Source organism: Aphelocoma coerulescens, unplaced genomic scaffold (assembly GCF_041296385.1).
Source record: "Aphelocoma coerulescens isolate FSJ_1873_10779 unplaced genomic scaffold, UR_Acoe_1.0 HiC_scaffold_182, whole genome shotgun sequence".
In the NCBI taxonomy this organism is placed as follows: Eukaryota; Metazoa; Chordata; class Aves; order Passeriformes; family Corvidae; genus Aphelocoma; species Aphelocoma coerulescens.
Window position 1 is genome coordinate 98,749 of NW_027183530.1, and position 22,385 is coordinate 121,133.

Genomic DNA, 22,385 nt, shown 5'->3' on the forward strand with positions numbered 1-22,385 from the left:
AAGGGCGGAGAGAAGAGGAGAAGCAGGCGGGATTAGGAAGGAGGAGGAGCGGGAGGAGGCGGGATGGAGGCGGAGGCGGGGGAGGAGGAGCGGGAGGAAGAGGAGCGAGCGAGGAAGAGGAGGAGCAGGAAGAGGAAAAGCAGCGGGGGCAGCGCGGGGTCGGCGGGCGCTGTGTCCGCCGCGGCGCCGGGAGCATCCCGCAGGTGAGCGGGGAGGGGGAGCTGGCCCCAAATGCCTCGGGGGTTGCCCCAAGCCTTGGGGTCGCCGTCCTTTTCAGCCTCGGGCAGGAAGGGGCGGGTGAGCAGCAGCTCCTCGGGGTAGGGCAGGTCCGGGGCGGCTCTGGGGGTGCGGCCCCGCTCTCGGGGGGCTTCTGGCTCAGCAGCAGCGTCGTGAGGGCGCGGCCGGAGCCCTCGGAGGTGAGCTGGGCGGGCCCCCGGGTCGGGGGGTTGAGGGGAGGGGGCTCGGGGGAGGCTTGGGAGGTGATGGGGGGGTTTCTGTGGGGATTGAGGGGTTTTGGGAGGGGTGTTTAGGTGTAACTTGGTTCCTTTTGGTGGTGACTTAAAGGGGGTGTGGGGGTTTGTGGCGATTTTAGGGGTTGGAGGAGGGGTTCTGGCGGTTTTTTGGGGGGGCGATGTTTTTTGTTGTCTCCCAATGTGGCAGCGCCCATAGATTGGAATTGATCCCTTTCTGGCAGGTCTTTATTTGGGGGCGGGGATCACTATTTGTCAGCCCTGTTAGACTTGTTAGGGTCCAATTTTGTCATCGTGTTTGGGGTTATTATTTGGCATCCTCCTTGCCTTTAATAGCTCTCTTTGTGGCAGCCTCCTTGCAATCACTATGTGGCAGCCCCCATTGATTTGATAAGCTCTCTTTGTGGCAGCTTGTTGAGGTCACTATTTGGCAGCCCCCATTGACTAATTTAGATCCCTTTCTGGCAGCCCCCCCAGACTCATTATTTGGCACCCCACTGATTGTAACGGGTCCTTTTTTGGGTTTGGGGTACCTGAAGGAGCAGCCCCAGTGTGCTGGGGTGTTTGGGGGGCTTTGGGGGGGTTTGGGGTACGTGCAGAACCAGCCCCAGCGCGTTGTGGTGTCTCGGGGTGCAGACCACCTTTTTCCCCTCACGTTTCCCGCCCTTTTTCCCCTCACGTTTCCCGCCCTTTTTCCCCTCACGTTTCCCGCCCTTTTATTCCCCTCACGTTTCCCGCCCTTTTATTCCCCTCACGTTCCCGCCTTTTCTCCCCCTCACGTTTCCCACCCTTTTTTCCCTCAGAAGCTCACCCCAAATCCCTCGGGGGGTCCCCAAGCAGCATTTTCCTTTGGGGGGTGTTTGGAGCTCGCAGCTTCCAGAATGGAGCCCCAAATCTCTTTGTGGGTCCCTGGCAGGGTTTCATTTTGGCACGGGGGCGATGTTTGGATCCTTCGGGACCCCAAAGCTGAGCCGCAAATGGCCCTTTGGGGGATATTTTGGGGGCTCGGTGCCGGTGCCGGGGTGGGAGGGGGACATCGGTCTTGGGGTGCCCCGGGAGAGCGGTGGAGGGGAACGCCGGGAGCCCCGGGATGGGGTGAGGGGAGAGGGGTGATCCCGGAGCTGGGGGAGCCCCGGCAGCCCGGAGAGGGGGAGAGCCTGGATAAGGGGGGACCCCTGGGATTGCTGGAAGCCCGGAGCAGAGAAGCAGGGGAGAAGGGAGCCCTGGGAGCCCCAAAACCCCCCGGATCATCCCTGAGTGGGACCCCAGAGCTGGGGGAACCCCAGCAGCCACGGGACCCCGATGAGGGCAGGGAAAGTAGAGTCCCAGAAACCCAAAGTGGAGAGATCAGAGAGGGGCAACTGGTGGGAGGGTTTTTGGGCTGAATCGTGGTGGTTTGGGGTTTTTCACGGACATAAAAGCCCCGGAGACTCCCGGAGATGGACCTGGGCAGGAGGAACCCGCAGCCCAAGGCACTCAGCCCTTGTTTTTCCCCCCAGACCAGGATTTGTCATTCCCGAGGCGTGGCCGGATGGAGGAGGAGGAAAAGGCCCGGAGTTCCCCCACGAGGAGGGGCTGCAAACGCAGCCCAGAGAGATCCAAGGAGGAAAGAGCCGCCCTGGGCCAGGAAGGCGTCCGGAGATCCAGGCAGAGCTCAGAGGTGGGGGAGAAGGCTCAGGGCGGGGAGCAGCCCCACAAGTGCTTGGAGTGTGGGAAGGGCTTCAGGTGGATCTGCAAGCTGAGGAAACACCAGAGGATCCACACCGAAGACTGGCCCCACAAGTGCTTGGAGTGTGGGAAGAGCTTCAGAAAAAACTCCCAGCTGAGCCAGCACCAGAGGATCCACACTGGGGAAAAGCCCTACAAGTGTGGGGAGTGTGGGAAGAGCTTCAGAGTCAGCTCCAGCCTGATTAAACACCAGAGGATCCACACTGGGGAATGGCCCTACAAGTGTGGGGAGTGTGGGAAGAGCTTCAGCTCCAGCTCCTACCTGGTCAGCCACCAGAGGATCCACACTGGGGAATGGCCCTACCAGTGTGGGGAATGTGGGAAGGGCTTCAGCCAGAGCTCCCACCTGGTCAGCCACCAGAGGATCCACACTGGGGAAAAGCCCTACGAGTGTGGGGAGTGTGGGAAGAGCTTCAGCTCCAGCTCCTACCTGGTCAGCCACCAGAGGATCCACACTGGGGAATGGCCCTACCAGTGTGGGGAATGTGGGAAGGGCTTCAGCCAGAGCTCCCACCTGGTCAGCCACCAGAGGATCCACACTGGGGAAAAGCCCTACGAGTGTGGGGAGTGTGGGAAGAGCTTCAGAGTCAGCTCCAGCCTGACTGAACACCAGAGGATCCACACCGGAGAGAGGCCCTACGAGTGTGGGGAGTGTGGGATGTCCTTCATCCGGAGCGCCTGCCTGAGGGTACACCAGAGGATCCACACCGGGGAACGGCCCTACAAGTGTGGGGAGTGTGGGATGTCCTTCAGGCAGAGCGCCCGCCTGAGGATACACCAGAGAATCCACACTGGGGAAAAACCCTATGAGTGTGGGGAGTGTGGGATGTCCTTCATCCGGAGCGCCCGCCTGAGGATACACCAGAGGATCCACACTGGGGAAAAACCCTACGAGTGTGGGGAGTGTGGGATGTCCTTCATCCGGAGCGCCCGCCTGAGGATACACCAGAGGATCCACACTGGGGAAAAACCCTACGAGTGTGGGGAGTGTGGGATGTCCTTCAGCCGGAGCGCCCACCTGAGGGTACACCAGAGGATCCACACCGGGGAACGGCCCTACAAGTGTGGGGAGTGTGGGATGTCCTTCAGGCAGAGCGCCCGCCTGAGGATACACCAGAGGATCCACACCGGGGAACGGCCCTACAAGTGTGGGGAGTGTGGGATGTCCTTCAGGCAGAGCGCCCGCCTGAGGATACACCAGAGGATCCACACTGGGGAAAAACCCTACGAGTGTGGGGAGTGTGGGATGTCCTTCATCCGGAGCGCCCGCCTGAGGGTACACCAGAGGATCCACACTGGGGAAAAACCCTACGAGTGTGGGGAGTGTGGGAAGAGCTTCAGGACCAGCTTCACTCTGATGCAGCACCAGAGCATCCACACTGGGGAAAAGCCCTACAAGTGCTTGGAATGTGGGATGGGCTTCAGAAACAGCTCCAAGCTGCTGGGACACCAGAGCACTCACACTGGGGAATGGCCCCACAACTGCTTGGAATGTGGGAAAGGCTTCAGCTACAAATGCCAGCTGATTAAACACCGGAGCATCCACACCAGGTAACGGCGCTACAAGTGTGGGGAGTGCGGGAAGGGCTTCAGCCGGAGCTGCCAGCTGATGGAACACCAGGTGACCCACAGCGGGGAACGGCCCTTCGAGTGTGGGGCGTGTGGGAAGAGGTTCCAGAGCAGCTCCCTCCTCCTCAGACATGAGCGCATTGCCACGGATGAGAGGCCCTTCCGCTGCCCCGACTGCAGGAAGGGCTTCAAGCACAGCTCCACCCTCAGCAGGCACCGGCGCCTCCACAGCAGGGAGAGGCCCCAGGAGAGCCCCGAGTGCGGGAAGAGCTTCTCAGAGATCTCTCCTTTGGCCCGACACCAGCAGAGCCATCGGTAAGGGCAGCCCCGCGAGTGCCCCGAGTGCGGGAAGAGCTTCGTGCGCTGCTCCAGCTCCATCCCCCGTGGGAGGGTCGGCGCTGGATGATCCCCAGTGCCCCCCGTGGGGCAGAGCCCTGGTGACCCCCGTTCCGGGTGATCCGCGCTGGGTGGGGGGAAGGTGTTGGAGAGATTTCTTTGCCTTCTCCTTGTGCTGCTGGGATTTGGTTGGGAATAAATTCCCTCCGTGTGCCCAGGCTGGCTCTGGTGTGCCCGTGCCCGTTGAAAGGGTTCAAATCATTGTAGCTGTGCAGGTATAAGATACCGGGTAAAAGTTAGCAAGTATTGGCCACAAGCTTAAGGCACAGGATGTAACTTGGCAAGAAACGGGGAACAACCGTCGCAGAAATGATGACCAAAGCTTGCTGAGAGCAGTCGAGAAACTGCTGAAACTGCAGCCCAGGAGAGACTGCGCGTGCCTAGGGGAGAGAGGGGCAAAGAGAAAGTGCAAAGGGGGGAAGGCTGTGGCAGCTGGGGGGGATGGGGGTGGGGAGGAATTTTTATGACCTGTTGTGGTTATGATCTGTTCCCAATAAAGCTTCCCAGTTCGGGCCGGTGCCGTTCATTGTTGGGCAGTGGGGAAGGACTTGGGGGGAGCCACGATTGGGGGGGCCGCGATTGGGGGGTGCAGATGCCTGGGAGTGATCGGGAATGGGGACCCCCGTGTGTTCCCCCCGTGTCACCCCGCTCTGGGGGGCCCTTGGGAGGCAGCTGAAGCCCACCAGGGCAGCCAGCGAAGCGCAAAAGGCGGCGGGACCCCCCTGAGAGGAAGGAGCGGGAGAAGGGCGGAGAGAAGAGGAGAAGCAGGCGGGATTAGGAAGGAGGAGGAGCGGGAGGAGGCGGGATGGAGGCGGAGGCGGGGGAGGAGGAGCGGGAGGAAGAGGAGCGAGCGAGGAAGAGGAGGAGCAGGAAGAGGAAAAGCAGCGGGGGCAGCGCGGGGTCGGCGGGCGCTGTGTCCGCCGCGGCGCCGGGAGCATCCCGCAGGTGAGCGGGGAGGGGGAGCTGGCCCCAAATGCCTCGGGGGTTGCCCCAAGCCTTGGGGTCGCCGTCCTTTTCAGCCTCGGGCAGGAAGGGGCGGGTGAGCAGCAGCTCCTCGGGGTAGGGCAGGTCCGGGGCGGCTCTGGGGGTGCGGCCCCGCTCTCGGGGGGCTTCTGGCTCAGCAGCAGCGTCGTGAGGGCGCGGCCGGAGCCCTCGGAGGTGAGCTGGGCGGGCCCCCGGGTCGGGGGGTTGAGGGGAGGGGGCTCGGGGGAGGCTTGGGAGGTGATGGGGGGGTTTCTGTGGGGATTGAGGGGTTTTGGGAGGGGTGTTTAGGTGTAACTGGGTTCCTTTTGGTGGTGACTTAAAGGGGGTGTGGGGGTTTGTGGCGATTTTAGGGGTTGGAGGAGGGGTTCTGGGGTTTGTGGGGGGGCGATGTTTTTTGTTGTCTCCCAATGTGGCAGCGCCCATAGATGGGAATTGGTCCCTTTGTGGCAGGTCTTTATTTGGGGTCACTATTTGTCAGCCCTGTTAGACTTGTTAGGGTCCAATTTTGGCATCGTGTTTGGGGTTATTATTTGGCATCCTCCTTGCCTTTAATAGCTCTCTTTCTGGCATCCCCCTCTGGAATCACTCTTTGGCAGCCCCCATTGACTAATTTAGATCCCTTTCTGGCAGCCCCCCCAGACTCATTATTTGGCACCCCACTGATTGTAACGGGTCCTGTTTTGGGTTTGGGGTACCTGAAGGAGCAGCCCCAGTGTGCTGGGGTGTTTGGGGGGCTTTGGGGGGGTTTGGGGTACGTGCAGGACCAGCCCCAGCGCGTTGTGGTGTCTCGGGGTGCAGACCACCTTTTTCCCCTCACGTTTCCCGCCCTTTTTCCCCTCACGTTTCCCGCCCTTTTATTCCCCTCACGTTTCCCACCTTTTTCCCCTCACGTTTCCTGCCCTTTTTCCCCTCATGTTTCCCGCCCTTTTATTCCCCTCACGTTTCCCGCCCTTTTTCCCCTCACGTTTCCTGCCCTTTTCCCCTCACGTTTACTGCAGTTTTTTTCCCCTCACGTTTCCCGCCCTTTTTCCCCTCACGTTTCCCTCCCTTTTTCCCCTCACATTTCCCGCCCTTTTTCCCCTCACGTTTCCCGCCCTTTTCCCCTCACGTTTCCCGCCCTTTTTCCCCTCACGTTTCCCACCGTTTTCCCCTCACGTTTCCCGCCCTTTTCCCCTCACATTTCCAACTCCAGTCCCTCCATTTTCCCCAATGTTTTTCCCCTCACATTCCCGCTCTTTCTCAACCATATTTCCCCTGTTTCTCTTCTCCAGTTTCCCGGCCTTTTCCCTTCCCGTTTTCGCCTCTTTCCCACCCCACTGGGCCATGGAGGACACGGCCCCAAGGCCCCGAGCGCTGCCCCACAGCCCCCCCGGCCCCGGCCCGGGCAGGAGGTGACGGAAGCTGTTCCCGCCGTGTTGCCGATGGAGTGGAAGCCGACGGTTCGTGCCGGCATGTTCACCCCCATGGCGAAGGTCTCGGTGGCGAGCAGCACCTGGGGCAGGTATGGGGCAGGTTTGGGGCAGTCTGGGTGCGGATCGGGGCTGGTTTTTGGGGCAGCTTTTGGGTCAGTTTAGAGCAGTTTTGGGTGAGGTTTGGGGCAGGTTTTTAGGGCAGGTTTGGGGCAGGTTTAGAGCAGTTTTGGGTGAGGTTTGGAGCAGGTTTAGGGCAGGTTTAGAGCAGTTTTTGGTGATGTTTGGGGTTGTTTTTGGTGCAGGTTTGGGGCAAGTTTAGAGCAGTTTTTGCTAAGGTTTGGGGCAGGGTTTTGGAGCAAGTTTGGAGCAGTTTTGGGGCAGGTTGAGGTTTGAGGAAGGTTTTTAGGGCAGGTTTAGGTGAGGTTTGAGGCAGGTTTTTAGGGCAGGTTTAGGTGAGGTTTGGGGCAGGTTTTTAGGGCTGGTTTTTGGGGCAGGTTTGGGGCCAGTTTAGAGCAGTTTTGGGTGAGGTTTCAGGCAGTGTTTGGCACGTTTTTAGGTGAGTTTTGAGGCAGGTTTAGGTGAGGTTTCAAGCAGTTTTTGGGACAGGTTTTGGTGATGTTTGGGGCACGTTTTTGTGGCAGGTTTGGGTGAGGTTTGGGGCAGGTTTTTGGGACAGGTTTGGATGAGGTTTGGGGCAGGTTTTTAGGGCAGGTTTGGGTGAGGTTTGAGGCAGGTTTGGGGCCAGTTTAGAGTGGTTTTAGGTGAGGTTTGGGGCAGGTTTTTGGGGCAGGTTTGGGGCAGGTTTTTAGGGCAGGATTTTAGGACAGGTTTGGGGCAGGTTTGGGGCAGGTTTTTAGGGCAGGTTTTGGTGAGGTTTGGGGCAGGTTTTTGGGACAGGTTTGGGGCAGGTTTGGGGCAGGTTTTTGGGGCAGGTTTGGGTGAGGTTTGGGTGAGGTTTGGGGCAGGTTTTTGGGACAGGTTTGGGTCTCAGCCCCGCGTGCTGAAGGCCCCGCCCGGGCCCAGCAGCTGGAACAGCCGGAGCCGCGTCCGGGCGCTGTTCCCGGAGAACAGGAAATGCTCCAGCGGCACCGGGCGCCGCGGGGTGCTCAGCACCCGCACTCAGCGCCGCTTCGTGCGCCTGGAACGCAGCAAAACCCCGTGGGATTGGGAAAAAACGGGCTGGGAGCAGCGAAAGGGATCCCCCCGTGCCCCGTGTCCCCAGTGGCACCGTCACCCCCCAGCCCAGAGCCCCCCCAGGCACCTCAGGGCCCCGCGGGGAGCCCCAGCACCCCCCAGATGCCCACGGCCCCTCAGGGGTGCCCGGCGCCGCCAGAGCTGGGTGGGGGGAAGGTGTTGGAGAGATTTCTTTGCCTTCTCCTTGTGCTGCTGGGGTTGGGTTGGGAATAAATTCCCTCCCTGTGCTGCACCTGAGCCCCTGGAGATGTGGGGCCGGGCAGCTGCAGGAGGTGAAAGTGCTGGAAAAGGGGATTTTGGGCACTGCCAGCACTGAGAATGCCAGGAGGCAGGGGGGGTTGGGGAACAGCCAGAGCCCAAAAACTCTGTGTCCAGGGGGGTTTGGGCACTCCCCGCGCCTGGAAGTCCTGGGAACAGGGGGGTTGAGGAAAACCCAGAGCCCTAAAATGATGGAAAAAGAGGAGTTGGGGTTCTCCCAACTGCGAAAATTGTGGAAAAGTGGGGAAAACCCTGAAAAAAGAGGAAGTTGGGACAACGCCCTTCACCCAAAAAATCCCCCAAAAGAGGTTTGGACCCTCTTTACCCTCCCGGCCCTCCCATTCGCAAGGGTCCCGGGCACCCCAAATCCCAACCCCGCGGCTCCAGGACCCCCCAAGGGCCACCTTGGAGCCCCCAAAGGCCGGGCAGGCTCAGGGCCAGCAGCAGCAGCAGCCAGGGGACGCTCCGCGCTCCGTCCATGGCGCCTCGGGATGCCGGGAGCCCGGGAAGGGTCGGTGCTGCTCCCAGTAAAGCGGCGGCGAACTGGGGGGGAGCGGGAGTGGGGGCGCAGCACCCCAAAAAGCGCTCAGCCAATGGGAGCGCGGCGTTGTTGTGTCGTCATCGGTTGCCGGGCAGAGCCTCGGGAAAAAGAGCCCCCTAAGAAATTGCAGCCAATCAGAGCGCGCGTGGGCGGTGACTCATCGGTTGCCGGGCAGAGCCTCTGGAAAACGGGCCCCGAACGGGCCCGACCAATCAGAGCGCGCCCAAAACACCTCCAGCCAATCACTGTGTTCGCAGGGCCACGCCCGACCAATCAGAGCGCGCCCCAAAACCACGCCCGACCAATCAGAGGTGGCGTCGGTGATGACCCCGCACTGGTCCGGGCTGGAGCTCCCAGTGCAGCGCGGCTGCTTTGGGGCTGGCGGCAGCTGCCCGGCGCTGGCCATGGGGCGAGTGGCGGCAGCTGGGGCCGTACTGGTGGCACTGGTGGTGCTGGGAGCCCCCCCGGCTGCGGGCGAGAAGCTCTCGAGTGAGCGGGGCTGGGGCGGGACGCGGTGGGAAAGGGGGAAAAGAGGGAACAAAAGGGGTTTGGGAGCCCTAAATGGAGGGGGAGGGGGAGGGGAGCCCCGAAAGGAAGAGCGGGAGGGGCTGAGGATGGGGGGAAGGTGAGGAAGGGGTGGGAGAGGGGGGAAAGTGGGGAAAAGGGGAGGGGGGGAGCCCGAAACTGAGCGGGAGGGGGGAGGGGATTGGGGCATTGGCGGGCAAAGGGTGGGAAATAGGGAAAAGGGGGAATGGGAGGCGCAGAGCGCTGTGGGGAGCGGGCGGAGGTGGGAGGGGAGGGGCCGGGAAAGGGGAAATGGGGAGGAGGGCGGAAAGGAGGAAGCGGTGCCGCGGGCAGGAGGGTCCCAGGGCGGCCGTGGGGCACAGGGGGTGCGGGGCGGGGATCCGGGGGGGCCCCGGAGCTGGGGGGGTGCTGGGGGGGCACCCCCTGACCTGTGTCCCGCACACACAGGGGTGCTCCAGGAGATGTTTAAGGCCGAGTGTCACTTCATTAACGGCACGGAGCGGGTGAGGTTGGTAGTGAGAAACTTCTACAACCGGCTGCAGGACGTGATGTTCGACAGCGATGTGGGGCACTACGTGGGGTTCACCCCGTATGGGGAGATGAATGCCAGGTACTGGAACAGCGACCCGGTGATCATGGAGCGCAGACGGGCTGAGGTGGACACGGTCTGCCGGCACAACTACGGGGTGTACACCCCGTTCAGCGTGGAGCGCCGAGGTGAGCGTGGGGCAGAGCGAGGGGCAGAGCGTGGGGCAGAGCGAGGGGCAGAGCGAGGGGCAGAGCGTGGGGCAGAGCGAGGGGCAGGGCGAGGGGCAGGGCGTGGGGCAGAGCGAGGGGCAGAGCGAGGGGCAGGGCGTGGGGCAGGGCGTGGGGCAGAGCGAGGGGCAGGGCGTGGGGCAGAGCGTGGGGCAGAGCGTGGGGCAGAGCGAGGGGCAGAGCGTGGGGCAGAGCGTGGGGCAGAGCGTGGGGCAGAGCGAGGGGCAGGGCGTGGGGCAGGGCGTGGGGCAGAGCGTGGGGCAGGGCGTGGGGCAGAGCGTGGGGCAGGGCGTGGGGCAGAGTGTGGGGCAGAGCGAGGGGCAGAGCGTGGGGCAGAGCGAGTCCCCTCGGGCCCGGCCCCGGGAATGACCCTGGAGCCGCTCAAAACCTCCCCGGGAATCACCGCAGAGCCCTGAGCCCTCCCTGTGCCCATCCCCGGGGCCTCTTGTGCATCCCAGTTCATCCCAGTGCCATCCCAGTCCATCCCTGTGCCATCCCAGTTCATCCCAGTCCCTCCCAGTGACATCCCACTGCCATCCCAGTTCATCCCAGTGCCATCCCAGTTCATCCCAGTCCCTCCCAGTGACATCCCAGTGCCATCCCAGTTCATCCCAGTGCCATCCCAGTTCATCCCAGTCCCTCCCAGTGCCATCCCAATCCCTCCCAGTGCCATCCCAATCCCTCCCAGTTCCTCGGAGTCCCTCCCAGTGACATCCCAGTCCCTCCCTGAACCATCTCAGTGCCACCAAGTTCCATCCCAGTCCCTCCCCAGTGTCAACACACTCCCTCCCTCAAACAGCCCAGTCCCTCCCAGTAACATCCCGGTGCCTCCCACTCCAACCCAGTGTCATCCCGGTCCCTCCCAGTGCCATCCCAATCCCTCCCAGTGCCATTCCAGTTCCATCCCTGTCCGTCCAAGTTCCATCCCAGTCCCTCCAGGTGCCATCCCAGTCGCTCCCGGTGCCATCCCACTCTCTCCCAGTCCCTCTCAATGGCACCTCAGCCCTCCCCCATTTCTCCCAGTGCCCCCCCAGTGCCATTCCAGTCTCTCCCAGTACCATCCCAGTCCTTCCCAGTTCCATCCCATGCCCTCTGGGTGCCATCCCAGTGCCTCCCAGTCCCTCTCAATGCCACACCAGCCCTCCCCCATCTCCCCCAGTGCCCCCCAGCTGATCCCAGTGCATCCCCGCTCTCTCCCAGTGCCCCCCAGCGTGTCCATCTCGCTGGTGCCCTCGAGCTCCCAGCCCAGCCCCGGCCGCCTGCTCTGCTCCGTGATGGATTTCTACCCTGCCGAGATCCAGGTGAGGTGGTTCCAGGGCCAGCAGGAGCTCTCGGGCCACGTGGTGGCCACCGACATCGTCCCCAACGGGGACTGGACCTACCAGCTGCTGGTGCTGCTGGAAATTCCCCCCCAGCGCGGGGTCAGCTACACCTGCCAGGTGGAGCACGTCAGCCTGGAGCAGCCGCTGAGCCTGCACTGGGGTACGGCCCGGCCCCACAGCGCCGGGGGGAGCGGGGCAGGCACTGGGGGGGCTGGGAGGGGCATTGGGCTGTGCTGGGAGTAACTGGGAGGGAGCGCGAGAGAGCCTGGTTTAAACTGGGAGAGGGGCTGGGGGGTCTGGAGGGGCTGGGAAGGGATTTGAAGGATGCTGGGGAGGGTGGGATGGGGTTTTGGGGGTGGGATGGGGTTTTGGGGGTGCTGGTGGGCGCTGGGAGGGAGTTTGGGGGTGCTGGGAGCAAGTGGGAGGGATTGGAGCGAGCGTGGAGGGGCTGGAAGGAGATCGGGGCTGGGAAAGGGGGGCTTGGGATGAGGTTGGTTGTGCTGGGAAGAGACTGGGAGGGCTCTTGGGGAGTCGTGGTGGGGCCGGGAAGGGAGTGGGAGAGGGTCTGGGGGTCGTGGGGCGGTGGGGGGCAAGGGGGAGGGGGCTGTGGGATGCTGAGAGGGACGGGAGGGGCTTTGGTGGGTGCTGGGGAGGCTGGGAAGGGATTGGGAGGAGGTTTCAGGGGGTGCTGGGTGGGCTGGGGGCGAGTGGGAGGGTGCTGGGAGGGTGTCGGGGTGTCTGTGAGAGGATTTGGGGGGTGCTGAGCCCTGCGGACCCCCCAGAGATGCCGCCGGACGCCGGCCGCAGCAAGATGCTGACGGGCATCGGGGGCTTCGTCTTGGGCTTCGTCTTCCTGGCGCTGGGGCTCGGCTTCTACCTGCGCAAGAAGGTGAGGGGGGGTCCCGGGGGTCGCGTCCCCCCTGCCCCGGAGCTGTGGGAGCTCCCCCCGGGGCCCCCAGCCCGGTGTCACCCCCTTTGCTCTGCCCACAGAGCTCCTGAGCCGCCGGCGGCCGCAGCCCCTCCCCGTGGCCTCGGGCCCGGCCGGGACCCCCCGCTCCGTCCCCGCGCTGATTTTGGGGGGGTCGTGTGTCCCCCCCAGCCCCGCTGTCACTCTGCCCCCGCCCGCCTGCTCCCAGTGTTCCCAATAAAGCTTCCCAGTTGGCCCCGGTGCCGTTTATTGGGGGGCGGTGGGGAGGGAAATGGGGGTGGGGGCAGAAGCCGGGGATGGATCGGGAATGGGGACCCCCGTGTGTTCCCCCCGTGTCACCCCGCTCTGGGGGGCCCTTGGGAGGCAGCTGAAGCCCACCAGGGCACCCAGCGAAGCCCAAAAGGCGGCGGGACCCCCCTGAGCCGCCAGGGGAATTTGGGGAGGGGGCCGCGATTGGGGGGCGCCCAGAGCCCAGCGCTGCCCCAGCCCGGCCTGGCCCGGCTCCATCCCGGCTCCTCCCGCGGGGTGCGGCGGCGTCGGGAAAAGGGGGGGCCGAGGGCGGGCGCTGGGCCCGGGGGGAGCAGGAGAAGGGATGCAGGAGGAGGAGGAGGAGGGGTGAGGAAGGAGCGGGAGAAGGGCGGAGAGAAGAGGAGAAGCAGGCGGGATTAGGAAGGAGGAGGAGCGGGAGGAGGCGGGATGGAGGCGGAGGCGGGGGAGGAGGAGCGGGAGGAAGAGGAGCGAGCGAGGAAGAGGAGGAGCAGGAAGAGGAAAAGCAGCGGGGGCAGCGCGGGGTCGGCGGGCGCTGTGTCCGCCGCGGCGCCGGGAGCATCCCGCAGGTGAGCGGGGAGGGGGAGCTGGCCCCAAATGCCTCGGGGGTTGCCCCAAGCCTTGGGGTCGCCGTCCTTTTCAGCCTCGGGCAGGAAGGGGCGGGTGAGCAGCAGCTCCTCGGGGTAGGGCAGGTCCGGGGCGGCTCTGGGGGTGCGGCCCCGCTCTCGGGGGGCTTCTGGCTCAGCAGCAGCGTCGTGAGGGCGCGGCCGGAGCCCTCGGAGGTGAGCTGGGCGGGCCCCCGGGTCGGGGGGTTGAGGGGAGGGGGCTCGGGGGAGGCTTGGGAGGTGATGGGGGGGTTTCTGTGGGGATTGAGGGGTTTTGGGAGGGGTGTTTAGGTGTAACTGGGTTCCTTTTGGTGGTGACTTAAAGGGGGTGTGGGGGTTTGTGGCGATTTTAGGGGTTGGAGGAGGGGTTCTGGGGGTTTGGGGGAGGGGTGTGTTTTTTTGTTGTCTCCCAATGTGGCAGCGCCCATAGATTGGAATTGGTCCCTTTGTGGCAGGTCTTTATTTGGGGGGGGGATCACTATTTGTCAGCCCTGTTAGACTTGTTAGGGTCCAATTTTGTCATCGTGTTTGGGGTTATTATTTGGCATCCTCCTTGCCTTTAACAGCTCTCTTTCTGGCATCCCCCTCTGGAATCACTATGTGGCAGCCCCCATTGATTTGATAAGCTCTCTTTGTGGCAGCTTGTTGAGGTCACAATTTTGCAGCCCCCATTGACTTGAATAGATCCCTTTCTGGCAGCCCCCCCAGACTCATTATTTGGCACCCCACTGATTGTAACGGGTCCTGTTTTGGGTTTGGGGTACCTGAAGGAGCAGCCCCAGTGTGCTGGGGTGTTTGGGGGGCTTTGAGGGGGTTTGGGGTACGTGCAGGACCAGCCCCAGCGCGTTGTGGTGTCTCGGGGTGCAGACCACCTTTTTCCCCTCACTTTTCCGGCCCTTTTCCCCTCACGTTTCTCGCCCTTTCCCCTCACGTTTCCCGCCCTTTTTCCCCTCACGTTTCCTGCCCTTTTTCCCCTCACATTTCCCGCCCTTTTTCCCCTCACGTTTCCCGCCCTTTTATTCCCCTCACGTTTCCTGCACTTTTATTCCCCTCACGTTTCCCACCCTTTTTTCCCTCAGAAGCTCACCCCAAACCCTCGGGGGGTCCCCAAGCAGCGTTTTCCTTTGGGGGGTGTTTGGAGCTCGCAGCTTCCAGAATGGAGCCCCAAATCTCTTTGTGGGTCCCTGGCAGGGTTTCATTTTGGCACGGGGGCGATGTTTGGATCCTTCGGGACCCCAAAGCTGAGCCGCAAATGGCCCTTTGGGGGATATTTTGGGGGCTCGGTGCCGGTGCCGGGGTGGGAGGGGGACATCGGTCTTGGGGTGCCCCGGGAGAGCGGTGGAGGGGAACGCCGGGAGCCCCGGGATGGGGTGAGGGGAGAGGGGCGATCCCGGAGCTGGGGGAGCCCCGGCAGCCCGGAGAGGGGGAGAGCCTGGATAAGGGGGGAGCCCTGGGATTGCTGGAAGCCCGGAGCAGAGAAGCAGGGGAGAAGGGAGCCCTGGGAGCCCCAAAACCCCCCGGATCATCCCTGAGTGGGACCCCAGAGCTGGGGGAACCCCAGGAGCCACGGGACCCCGATGAGGGCAGGGAAAGGAGAGTCCCAGAAACCCAAAGTGGAGAGATCAGGGAGGGGCAACATGTGGGAGGTTTTTTTGGGCTGAATCGTGGTGGTTTGGGGTTTTTCATGGACATAAAAGTCCCCGAGACTCCCGGAGATGGACCTGGGCAGGAGGAACCCTATCCTGGGTTGAGGTGTGTTCTATTACCATCCTCATGAGCCATTGAAATCAGGTGGGGCAGTGTTTCCTTGCCTCCTCCCCCCAGTCTACCTTGCTGTTAATGGCCCATCCTTGTCCTGCCCCATGACTCAGAGATAACTCCCTCCAGACTATCTTCTGTTAATGAGCCTAATCAACACCTGGCCTCATGACTCATTACCCCATTGTGAGATGCTGCACCCAGAGGGAGGAACCAAGCGTCCCATCGTGGATATAATCTGAGACTGAACACCGGAGACATCCCTTCTCCACTGGATTCCCAGAGGACAGGAGCTACAGAGCCACCACCGGACCTTCTGAGGAAGAGAAGACCTTTTTTTTTCTCTACAGGATCACTGCTTCAGAGGAGTGCAGCCACCATTCTACCAGACTGCTACCAGCACCCTGCCTTACAGGGACTCAGGTTGTATTTTGACTCTGTCAGTTTGAACCAGTGTTTTCTTTTAGTCCTTCTTTTTTCCCTTTCCTTTAATTTTGCCCATTAAATTGTTATTCTGACTTGCTGCCTCCCACTGTTTTGTTTTCAAACTAGTACAAACCCGCAGCCCAAGGCACTCAGCCCTTGTTTTTCCCCCCAGACCAGGATTTGTCATTCCCGAGGCGTGGCCGGATGGAGGAGGAGGAAAAGGCCCGGAGTTCCCCCACGAGGAGGGGCTGCAAACGCAGCCCAGAGAGATCCAAGGAGGAAAGAGCCGCCCTGGGCCAGGAAGGCGTCCGGAGATCCAGGCAGAGCTCAGAGGTGGGGGAGAAGGCTCAGGGCGGGGAGCAGCCCCACAAGTGCTTGGAGTGTGGGAAGAGCTTCAGGTGGATCTGCAAGCTGAGGAAACACCAGAGGATCCACACCGAAGACTGGCCCCACAAGTGCTTGGAGTGTGGGAAGAGCTTCAAAAACAACTCCGAGCTGAGCCAGCACCAGAGGATCCACACTGGGGAAAAGCCCTACAAGTGTGGGGAGTGTGGGAAGAGCTTCAGCTCCAACTCCTACCTGGTCAGCCACCAGAGCATCCACACTGGGAATTGGCCCCACAAGTGTGGGGAATGTGGGAAGGGCTTCAGGATCAGCTCCCTGCTGATTAAACACCAGAGGATCCACACTGGGGAAAAGCCCTTCAAGTGTGGGGAGTGTGGGAAGAGCTTCAGCTCCAGCTCCAACCTCGTCAGCCACCAGAGGATCCACACTGGGGAATGGCCCTACAAATGTGGGGAGTGTGGGACGGGCTTCAGCCAGAGCTCCCACCTGGTCAGCCACCAGAGGATCCACACTGGGGAAAAGCCCTACGAGTGTGGGGAGTGTGGGAAGAGCTTCAGAGTCAGCTCCAGCCTGATTAAACACCAGAGCATCCACACCGGAGAGAGGCCCTATGAGTGTGGGGAGTGTGGGAAGAGCTTCAGAGAGAGCTTCATCCTGACTGAACACCAGAGGATCCACACTGGAGAGAGGCCCTACGAGTGTGGGGAGTGTGGGATGTCCTTCGGCCACAGCTCCGACCTGAGGGTACACCAGAGGATCCACACCGGGGAAAAGCCCTACGAGTGTGGGGAGTGTGGGAAGAGCTTCAGGGCCAGCTCCGCTCTGATGCAGCACCAGAGGATCCACACTGGGGAACGGCCCTACGAGTGTGGGGAGTGTGGGAAGGGCTTCAGGACCAGCTCCTCTCTAAAGGGACACCAGAGCATCCACACTGGGGAAAAGCCCTACAAGTGCTTGGAATGTGGGATGAGCTTCAGAAACAGCTCCAAGCTGCTGAGACACCAGAGCACTCACACTGGGGAATGGCCCCACAACTGCTTGGAATGTGGGAAAGGCTTCAGCTACAAATGCCAGCTGATTAAACACCGGAGCATCCACACCAGGTAACGGCGCTACAAGTGTGGGGAGTGCGGGAAGGGCTTCAGCCGGAGCTGCCAGCTGATGGAACACCAGGTGACCCACAGCGGGGAACGGCCCTTCGAGTGTGGGGCGTGTGGGAAGAGGTTCCAGAGCAGCTCCCTCCTCCTCAGACATGAGCGCATTGCCACGGATGAGAGGCCCTTCCGCTGCCCCGACTGCAGGAAGGGCTTCAAGCACAGCTCCACCCTCAGCAGGCACCGGCGCCTCCACAGCAGGGAGAGGCCCCAGGAGAGCCCCGAGTGCGGGAAGAGCTTCTCAGAGATCTCTCCTTTGGCCCGACACCAGCAGAGCCATCGGTAAGGGCAGCCCCGCGAGTGCCCCGAGTGCGGGAAGAGCTTCGTGCGCTGCTCCAGCTCCATCCCCCGTGGGAGGGTCGGCGCTGGATGATCCCCAGTGCCCCCCGTGGGGCAGAGCCCTGGTGACCCCCGTTCCGGGTGATCCGCGCTGGGTGGGGGGAAGGTGTTGGAGAGATTTCTTTGCCTTCTCCTTGTGCTGCTGGGATTTGGTTGGGAATAAATTCCCTCCGTGGGCCCAGGCTGGCTCTGGTGTGCCCGTGCCCGTTGAAAGGGTTCAAATCATTGTAGCTGTGCAGGTATAAGCTACAGGGTAAAAGTTAGCAAGTATTGGCCACAAGCTTAAGGCAGAGGATGTAACTTGGCAAGAAACGGGGAACAACCGTCGCAGAAATGATGACCAAAGCTTGGTGAGAGCAGTCGAGAAACTGCTGAAACTGCAGCCCAGGAGAGACTGCGCGTGCCTGGGGGAGAGAGGGGCAAAGAGAAAGTGCAAAGGGGGGAAGGCTGTGGCAGCTGGGGGGGGATGGGGGTGGGGAGGAATTTTTATGACCTGTTGTGGTTATGATCTGTTCCCAATAAAGCTTCCCAGTTCGGGCCGGTGCCGTTCATTGTTGGGCAGTGGGGACGGACTTGGGGGGAGCCGCGATTGGGGGGGCCGCGATTGGGGGGTGCAGATGCCTCGGAGTGATCGGGAATGGGGACCCCCGTGTGTTCCCCCCGTGTCACCCCGCTCTGGGGGGCCCTTGGGAGGCAGCTGAAGCCCACCAGGGCAGCCAGCGAAGCGCAAAAGGCGGCGGGACCCCCCTGAGAGGAAGGAGCGGGAGAAGGGCGGAGAGAAGAGGAGAAGCAGGCGGGATTAGGAAGGAGGAGGAGCGGGAGGAGGCGGGATGGAGGCGGAGGCGGGGGAGGAGGAGCGGGAGGAAGAGGAGCGAGCGAGGAAGAGGAGGAGCAGGAAGAGGAAAAGCAGCGGGGGCAGCGCGGGGTCGGCGGGCGCTGTGTCCGCCGCGGCGCCGGGAGCATCCCGCAGGTGAGCGGGGAGGGGGAGCTGGCCCCAAATGCCTCGGGGGTTGCCCCAAGCCTTGGGGTCGCCGTCCTTTTCAGCCTCGGGCAGGAAGGGGCGGGTGAGCAGCAGCTCCTCGGGGTAGGGCAGGTCCGGGGCGGCTCTGGGGGTGCGGCCCCGCTCTCGGGGGGCTTCTGGCTCAGCAGCAGCGTCGTGAGGGCGCGGCCGGAGCCCTCGGAGGTGAGCTGGGCGGGCCCCCGGGTCGGGGGGTTGAGGGGAGGGGGCTCGGGGGAGGCTTGGGAGGTGATGGGGGGGTTTCTGTGGGGATTGAGGGGTTTTGGGAGGGGTGTTTAGGTGTAACTGGGTTCCTTTTGGTGGTGACTTAAAGGGGGTGTGGGGGTTTGTGGCGATTTTAGGGGTTGGAGGAGGGGTTCTGGGGTTTGTGGGGGGGCGATGTTTTTTGTTGTCTCCCAATGTGGCAGCGCCCATAGATGGGAATTGGTCCCTTTGTGGCAGGTCTTTATTTGGGGTCACTATTTGTCAGCCCTGTTAGACTTGTTAGGGTCCAATTTTGGCATCGTGTTTGGGGTTATTATTTGGCATCCTCCTTGCCTTTAACAGCTCTCTTTGTGGCATCCCCCTCTGGAATCACTATGTGGCAGCCCCCATTGATTTGATAAGCTCTCTTTGTGGCAGCTTGTTGAGGTCACAATTTTGCAGCCCCCATTGACTTGAATAGATCCCTTTCTGGCAGCCCCCCCAGACTCATTATTTGGCACCCCACTGATTGTAACGGGTCCTGTTTTGGGTTTGGGGTACCTGAAGGAGCAGCCCCAGTGTGCTGGGGTGTTTGGGGGGCTTTGAGGGGGTTTGGGGTACGTGCAGGACCAGCCCCAGCGCGTTGTGGTGTCTCGGGGTGCAGACCACCTTTTTCCCCTCACTTTTCCGGCCCTTTTCCCCTCACGTTTCTCGCCCTTTCCCCTCACGTTTCTCGCCCTTTCCCCCTCACGTTTCCCTCCCTTTTTCCCCTCACGTTTCCCGCCCTTTTTCCCCTCACGTTTCCTGCCCTTTTTCCCCTCACATTTCCCGCCCTTTTTCCCCTCACGTTTCCCACCCTTTTTCCCCTCACGTTTCCCGCCCTTTTATTCCCCTCACGTTTCCTGCACTTTTATTCCCCTCACGTTTCCCACCCTTTTTTCCCTCAGAAGCTCACCCCAAATCCCTCGGGGGGTCCCCAAGCAGCGTTTTCCTTTGGGGGGTGTTTGGAGCTCGCAGCTTCTAGAATGGAGCCCCAAATCTCTTTGTGGGTCCCTGGCAGGGTTTCATTTTGGCACGGGGGCGATGTTTGGATCCTTCGGGACCCCAAAGCTGAGCCGCAAATGGCCCTTTGGGGGATATTTTGGGGGCTCGGTGCCGGTGCCGGGGTGGGAGGGGGACATCGGTCTTGGGGTGCCCCGGGAGAGCGGTGGAGGGGAACGCCGGGAGCCCCGGGATGGGGTGAGGGGAGAGGGGCGATCCCGGAGCTGGGGGAGCCCCGGCAGCCCGGAGAGGGGGAGAGCCTGGATAAGGGGGGAGCCCTGGGATTGCTGGAAGCCCGGAGCAGAGAAGCAGGGGAGAAGGGAGCCCTGGGAGCCCCAAAACCCCCCGGATCATCCCTGAGTGGGACCCCAGAGCTGGGGGAACCCCAGGAGCCACGGGACCCCGATGAGGGCAGGGAAAGGAGAGTCCCAGAAACCCAAAGTGGAGAGATCAGGGAGGGGCAACATGTGGGAGGTTTTTTTGGGCTGAATCGTGGTGGTTTGGGGTTTTTCATGGACATAAAAGTCCCCGAGACTCCCGGAGATGGACCTGGGCAGGAGGAACCCTGTCCTGGGTTGAGGTGTGTTCTATTACCATCCTCATGAGCCATTGAAATCAGGTGGGGCAGTGTTTCCTTGCCTCCTCCCCCCAGTCTACCTTGCTGTTAATGGCCCATCCTTGTCCTGCCCCATGACTCAGAGATAACTGCCTCCGGACTATCTTCTGTTAATGAGCCTAATCAACACTTGGCCTCTTGACTCATTACCCCATTGTGAGATGCTGCACCCAGAGGGAGGAACCAAGCGTCCCATCGTGGATATAATCTGAGACTGAACACCGGAGACATCCCTTCTCCACTGGATTTCCAGAGGACAGGAGCTACAGAGCCACCACCGGACCTTCTGAGGAAGAGAAGACCTTTTTTTTTCTCTACAGGATCACTGCTTCAGAGGAGTGCAGCCACCATTCTACCAGACTGCTACCAGCACCCTGCCTTACAGGGACTCAGGTTGTATTTTGACTCTGTCAGTTTGAACCAGTGTTTTCTTTTAGTCCTTCTTTTTTCCCTTTCCTTTAATTTTGCCCATTAAATTGTTATTCTGACTTGCTGCCTCCCACTGGTTTGTTTTCAAACTAGTACAAACCCGCAGCCCAAGGCACTCAGCCCTTGTTTTTCCCCCCAAACCAGGATTTGTCATTCCCGAGGCGTGGCCGGATGGAGGAGGAGGAAAAGGCCCGGAGTTCCCCCACGAGGAGGGGCTGCAAACGCAGCCCAGAGAGATCCAAGGAGGAAAGAGCCGCCCTGGGCCAGGAAGGCGTCCGGAGATCCAGGCAGAGCTCAGAGGTGGGGGAGAAGGCTCAGGGCGGGGAGCAGCCCCACAAGTGCTTGGAGTGTGGGAAGAGCTTCAGGTGGATCTGCAAGCTGAGGAAACACCAGAGGATCCACACGGAAGACTGGCCCCACAAGTGCTTGGAGTGTGGGAAGAGCTTCAAAAACAACTCCGAGCTGAGCCAGCACCAGAGCATCCACACTGGGAATTGGCCCCACAAGTGTGGGGAATGTGGGAAGGGCTTCAGGATCAGCTCCCTGCTGATTAAACACCAGAGGATCCACACTGGGGAAAAGCCCTTCAAGTGTGGGGAGTGTGGGAAGAGCTTCAGCTCCAGCTCCAACCTCGTCAGCCACCAGAGGATCCACACTGGGGAAAAGCCCTACGAGTGTGGGGAGTGTGGGAAGAGCTTCAGAGACAGCTTCGTCCTGACTGAACACCAGAGGATCCACACCGGAGAGAGGCCCTACGAGTGTGGGGAGTGTGGGATGTCCTTCGGCCACAGCTCCGACCTGAGGGTACACCAGAGGATCCACACCGGGGAAAAGCCCTACGAGTGTGGGGAGTGTGGGAAGAGCTTCAGGGCCAGCTCCACTCTGATGCAGCACCAGAGGATCCACACTGGGGAACGGCCCTGGGAGTGTGGGGAGTGTGGGAAGGGCTTCAGGACCAGCTCCTCTCTAAAGGGACACCAGAGCATCCACACTGGGGAAAAGCCCTACAAGTGCTTGGAATGTGGGATGGGCTTCAGAAACAGCTCCAAGCTGCTGAGACACCAGAGCACTCACACTGGGGAATGGCCCCACAACTGCTTGGAATGTGGGAAAGGCTTCAGCTACAAATGCCAGCTGATTAAACACCGGAGCATCCACACCGGGTAACGGCGCTACAAGTGTGGGGAGTGCGGGAAGGGCTTCAGCCGGAGCTGCCAGCTGATGGAACACCAGGTGACCCACAGCGGGGAACGGCCCTTCGAGTGTGGGGCGTGTGGGAAGAGGTTCCAGAGCAGCTCCCTCCTCCTCAGACATGAGCGCATTCCCACGGATGAGAGGCCCTTCCGCTGCCCCGACTGCAGGAAGGGCTTCAAGCACAGCTCCACCCTCAGCAGGCACCGGCGCCTCCACAGCAGGGAGAGGCCCCAGGAGAGCCCCGAGTGCGGGAAGAGCTTCTCAGAGATCTCTCCTTTGGCCCGACACCAGCAGAGCCATCGGTAAGGGCAGCCCCGCGAGTGCCCCGAGTGCGGGAAGAGCTTCGTGCGCTGCTCCAGCTCCATCCCCCGTGGGAGGGTCGGCGCTGGATGATCCCCAGTGCCCCCCGTGGGGCAGAGCCCTGGTGACCCCCGTTCCGGGTGATCCGCGCTGGGTGGGGGGAAGGTGTTGGAGAGATTTCTTTGCCTTCTCCTTGTGCTGCTGGGATTTGGTTGGGAATAAATTCCCTCCGTGTGCCCAGGCTGGCTCTGGTGTGCCCGTGCCAGTTGAAAGGGTTCAAATCATTGTAGCTGTGCAGGTATAAGATACCGGGTAAAAGTTAGCAAGTATTGGCCACAAGCTTAAGGCAGAGGATGTAACTTGGCAAGAAACGGGGAACAACCGTCGCAGAAATGATGACCAAAGCTTGCTGAGAGCAGTCGAGAAACTGCTGAAACTGCAGCCCAGGAGAGACTGCGCGTGCCTGGGGGAGAGAGGGGCAAAGAGAAAGTGCAAAGGGGGGAAGGCTGTGGCAGCTGGGGGGTGATGGGGGTGGGGAGGAATTTTTATGACCTGTTGTGGTTATGATCTGTTCCCAATAAAGCTTCCCAGTTCGGCCCGGTGCCGTTCATTGTTGGGCAGTGGGGA

At 61.6% G+C, this 22,385-nt stretch overlaps 1 protein-coding gene and 1 pseudogene across 1 annotated transcript; both read left to right on the forward strand.

Moving 5' to 3' along the window:
• The first annotated feature begins 108 nt into the window (after nucleotides 1–108).
• On the forward strand, nucleotides 109–22,265 carry LOC138101012 (zinc finger protein 721-like; annotated as a pseudogene).
• LOC138101010 (class II histocompatibility antigen, B-L beta chain-like) lies at nucleotides 8,888–12,295 on the forward strand. The gene is made up of 5 exons (XM_068998854.1): nucleotides 8,888–9,041; nucleotides 9,525–9,794; nucleotides 11,034–11,315; nucleotides 11,938–12,044; nucleotides 12,146–12,295. The coding sequence occupies exons 1-5, from the start codon at nucleotides 8,957–8,959 to the stop codon at nucleotides 12,152–12,154; spliced, it is 753 nt and encodes a 250-aa protein (XP_068854955.1). The 5' UTR covers nucleotides 8,888–8,956; the 3' UTR covers nucleotides 12,155–12,295.
• Nucleotides 22,266–22,385: the final 120 nt, after the last annotated feature.

What these genes read in the sequence shown, in the direction of transcription:
- LOC138101010 (XM_068998854.1), top strand. Translation starts at nt 8,957, where the DNA reads ATGGGGCGAGTGGCGGCAGCTGGGGCCGTACTGGTGGCACTGGTGGTG. An exon ending in GTTCAGCGTGGAGCGCCGAG is followed by an intron (nt 9,795 to 11,033) that starts GTGAGCGTGGGG and finishes GCTCTCTCCCAG; the next exon opens with TGCCCCCCAGCGTGTCCATC. An exon ending in GCCGCTGAGCCTGCACTGGG is followed by an intron (nt 11,316 to 11,937) that starts GTACGGCCCGGC and finishes CGGACCCCCCAG; the next exon opens with AGATGCCGCCGGACGCCGGC.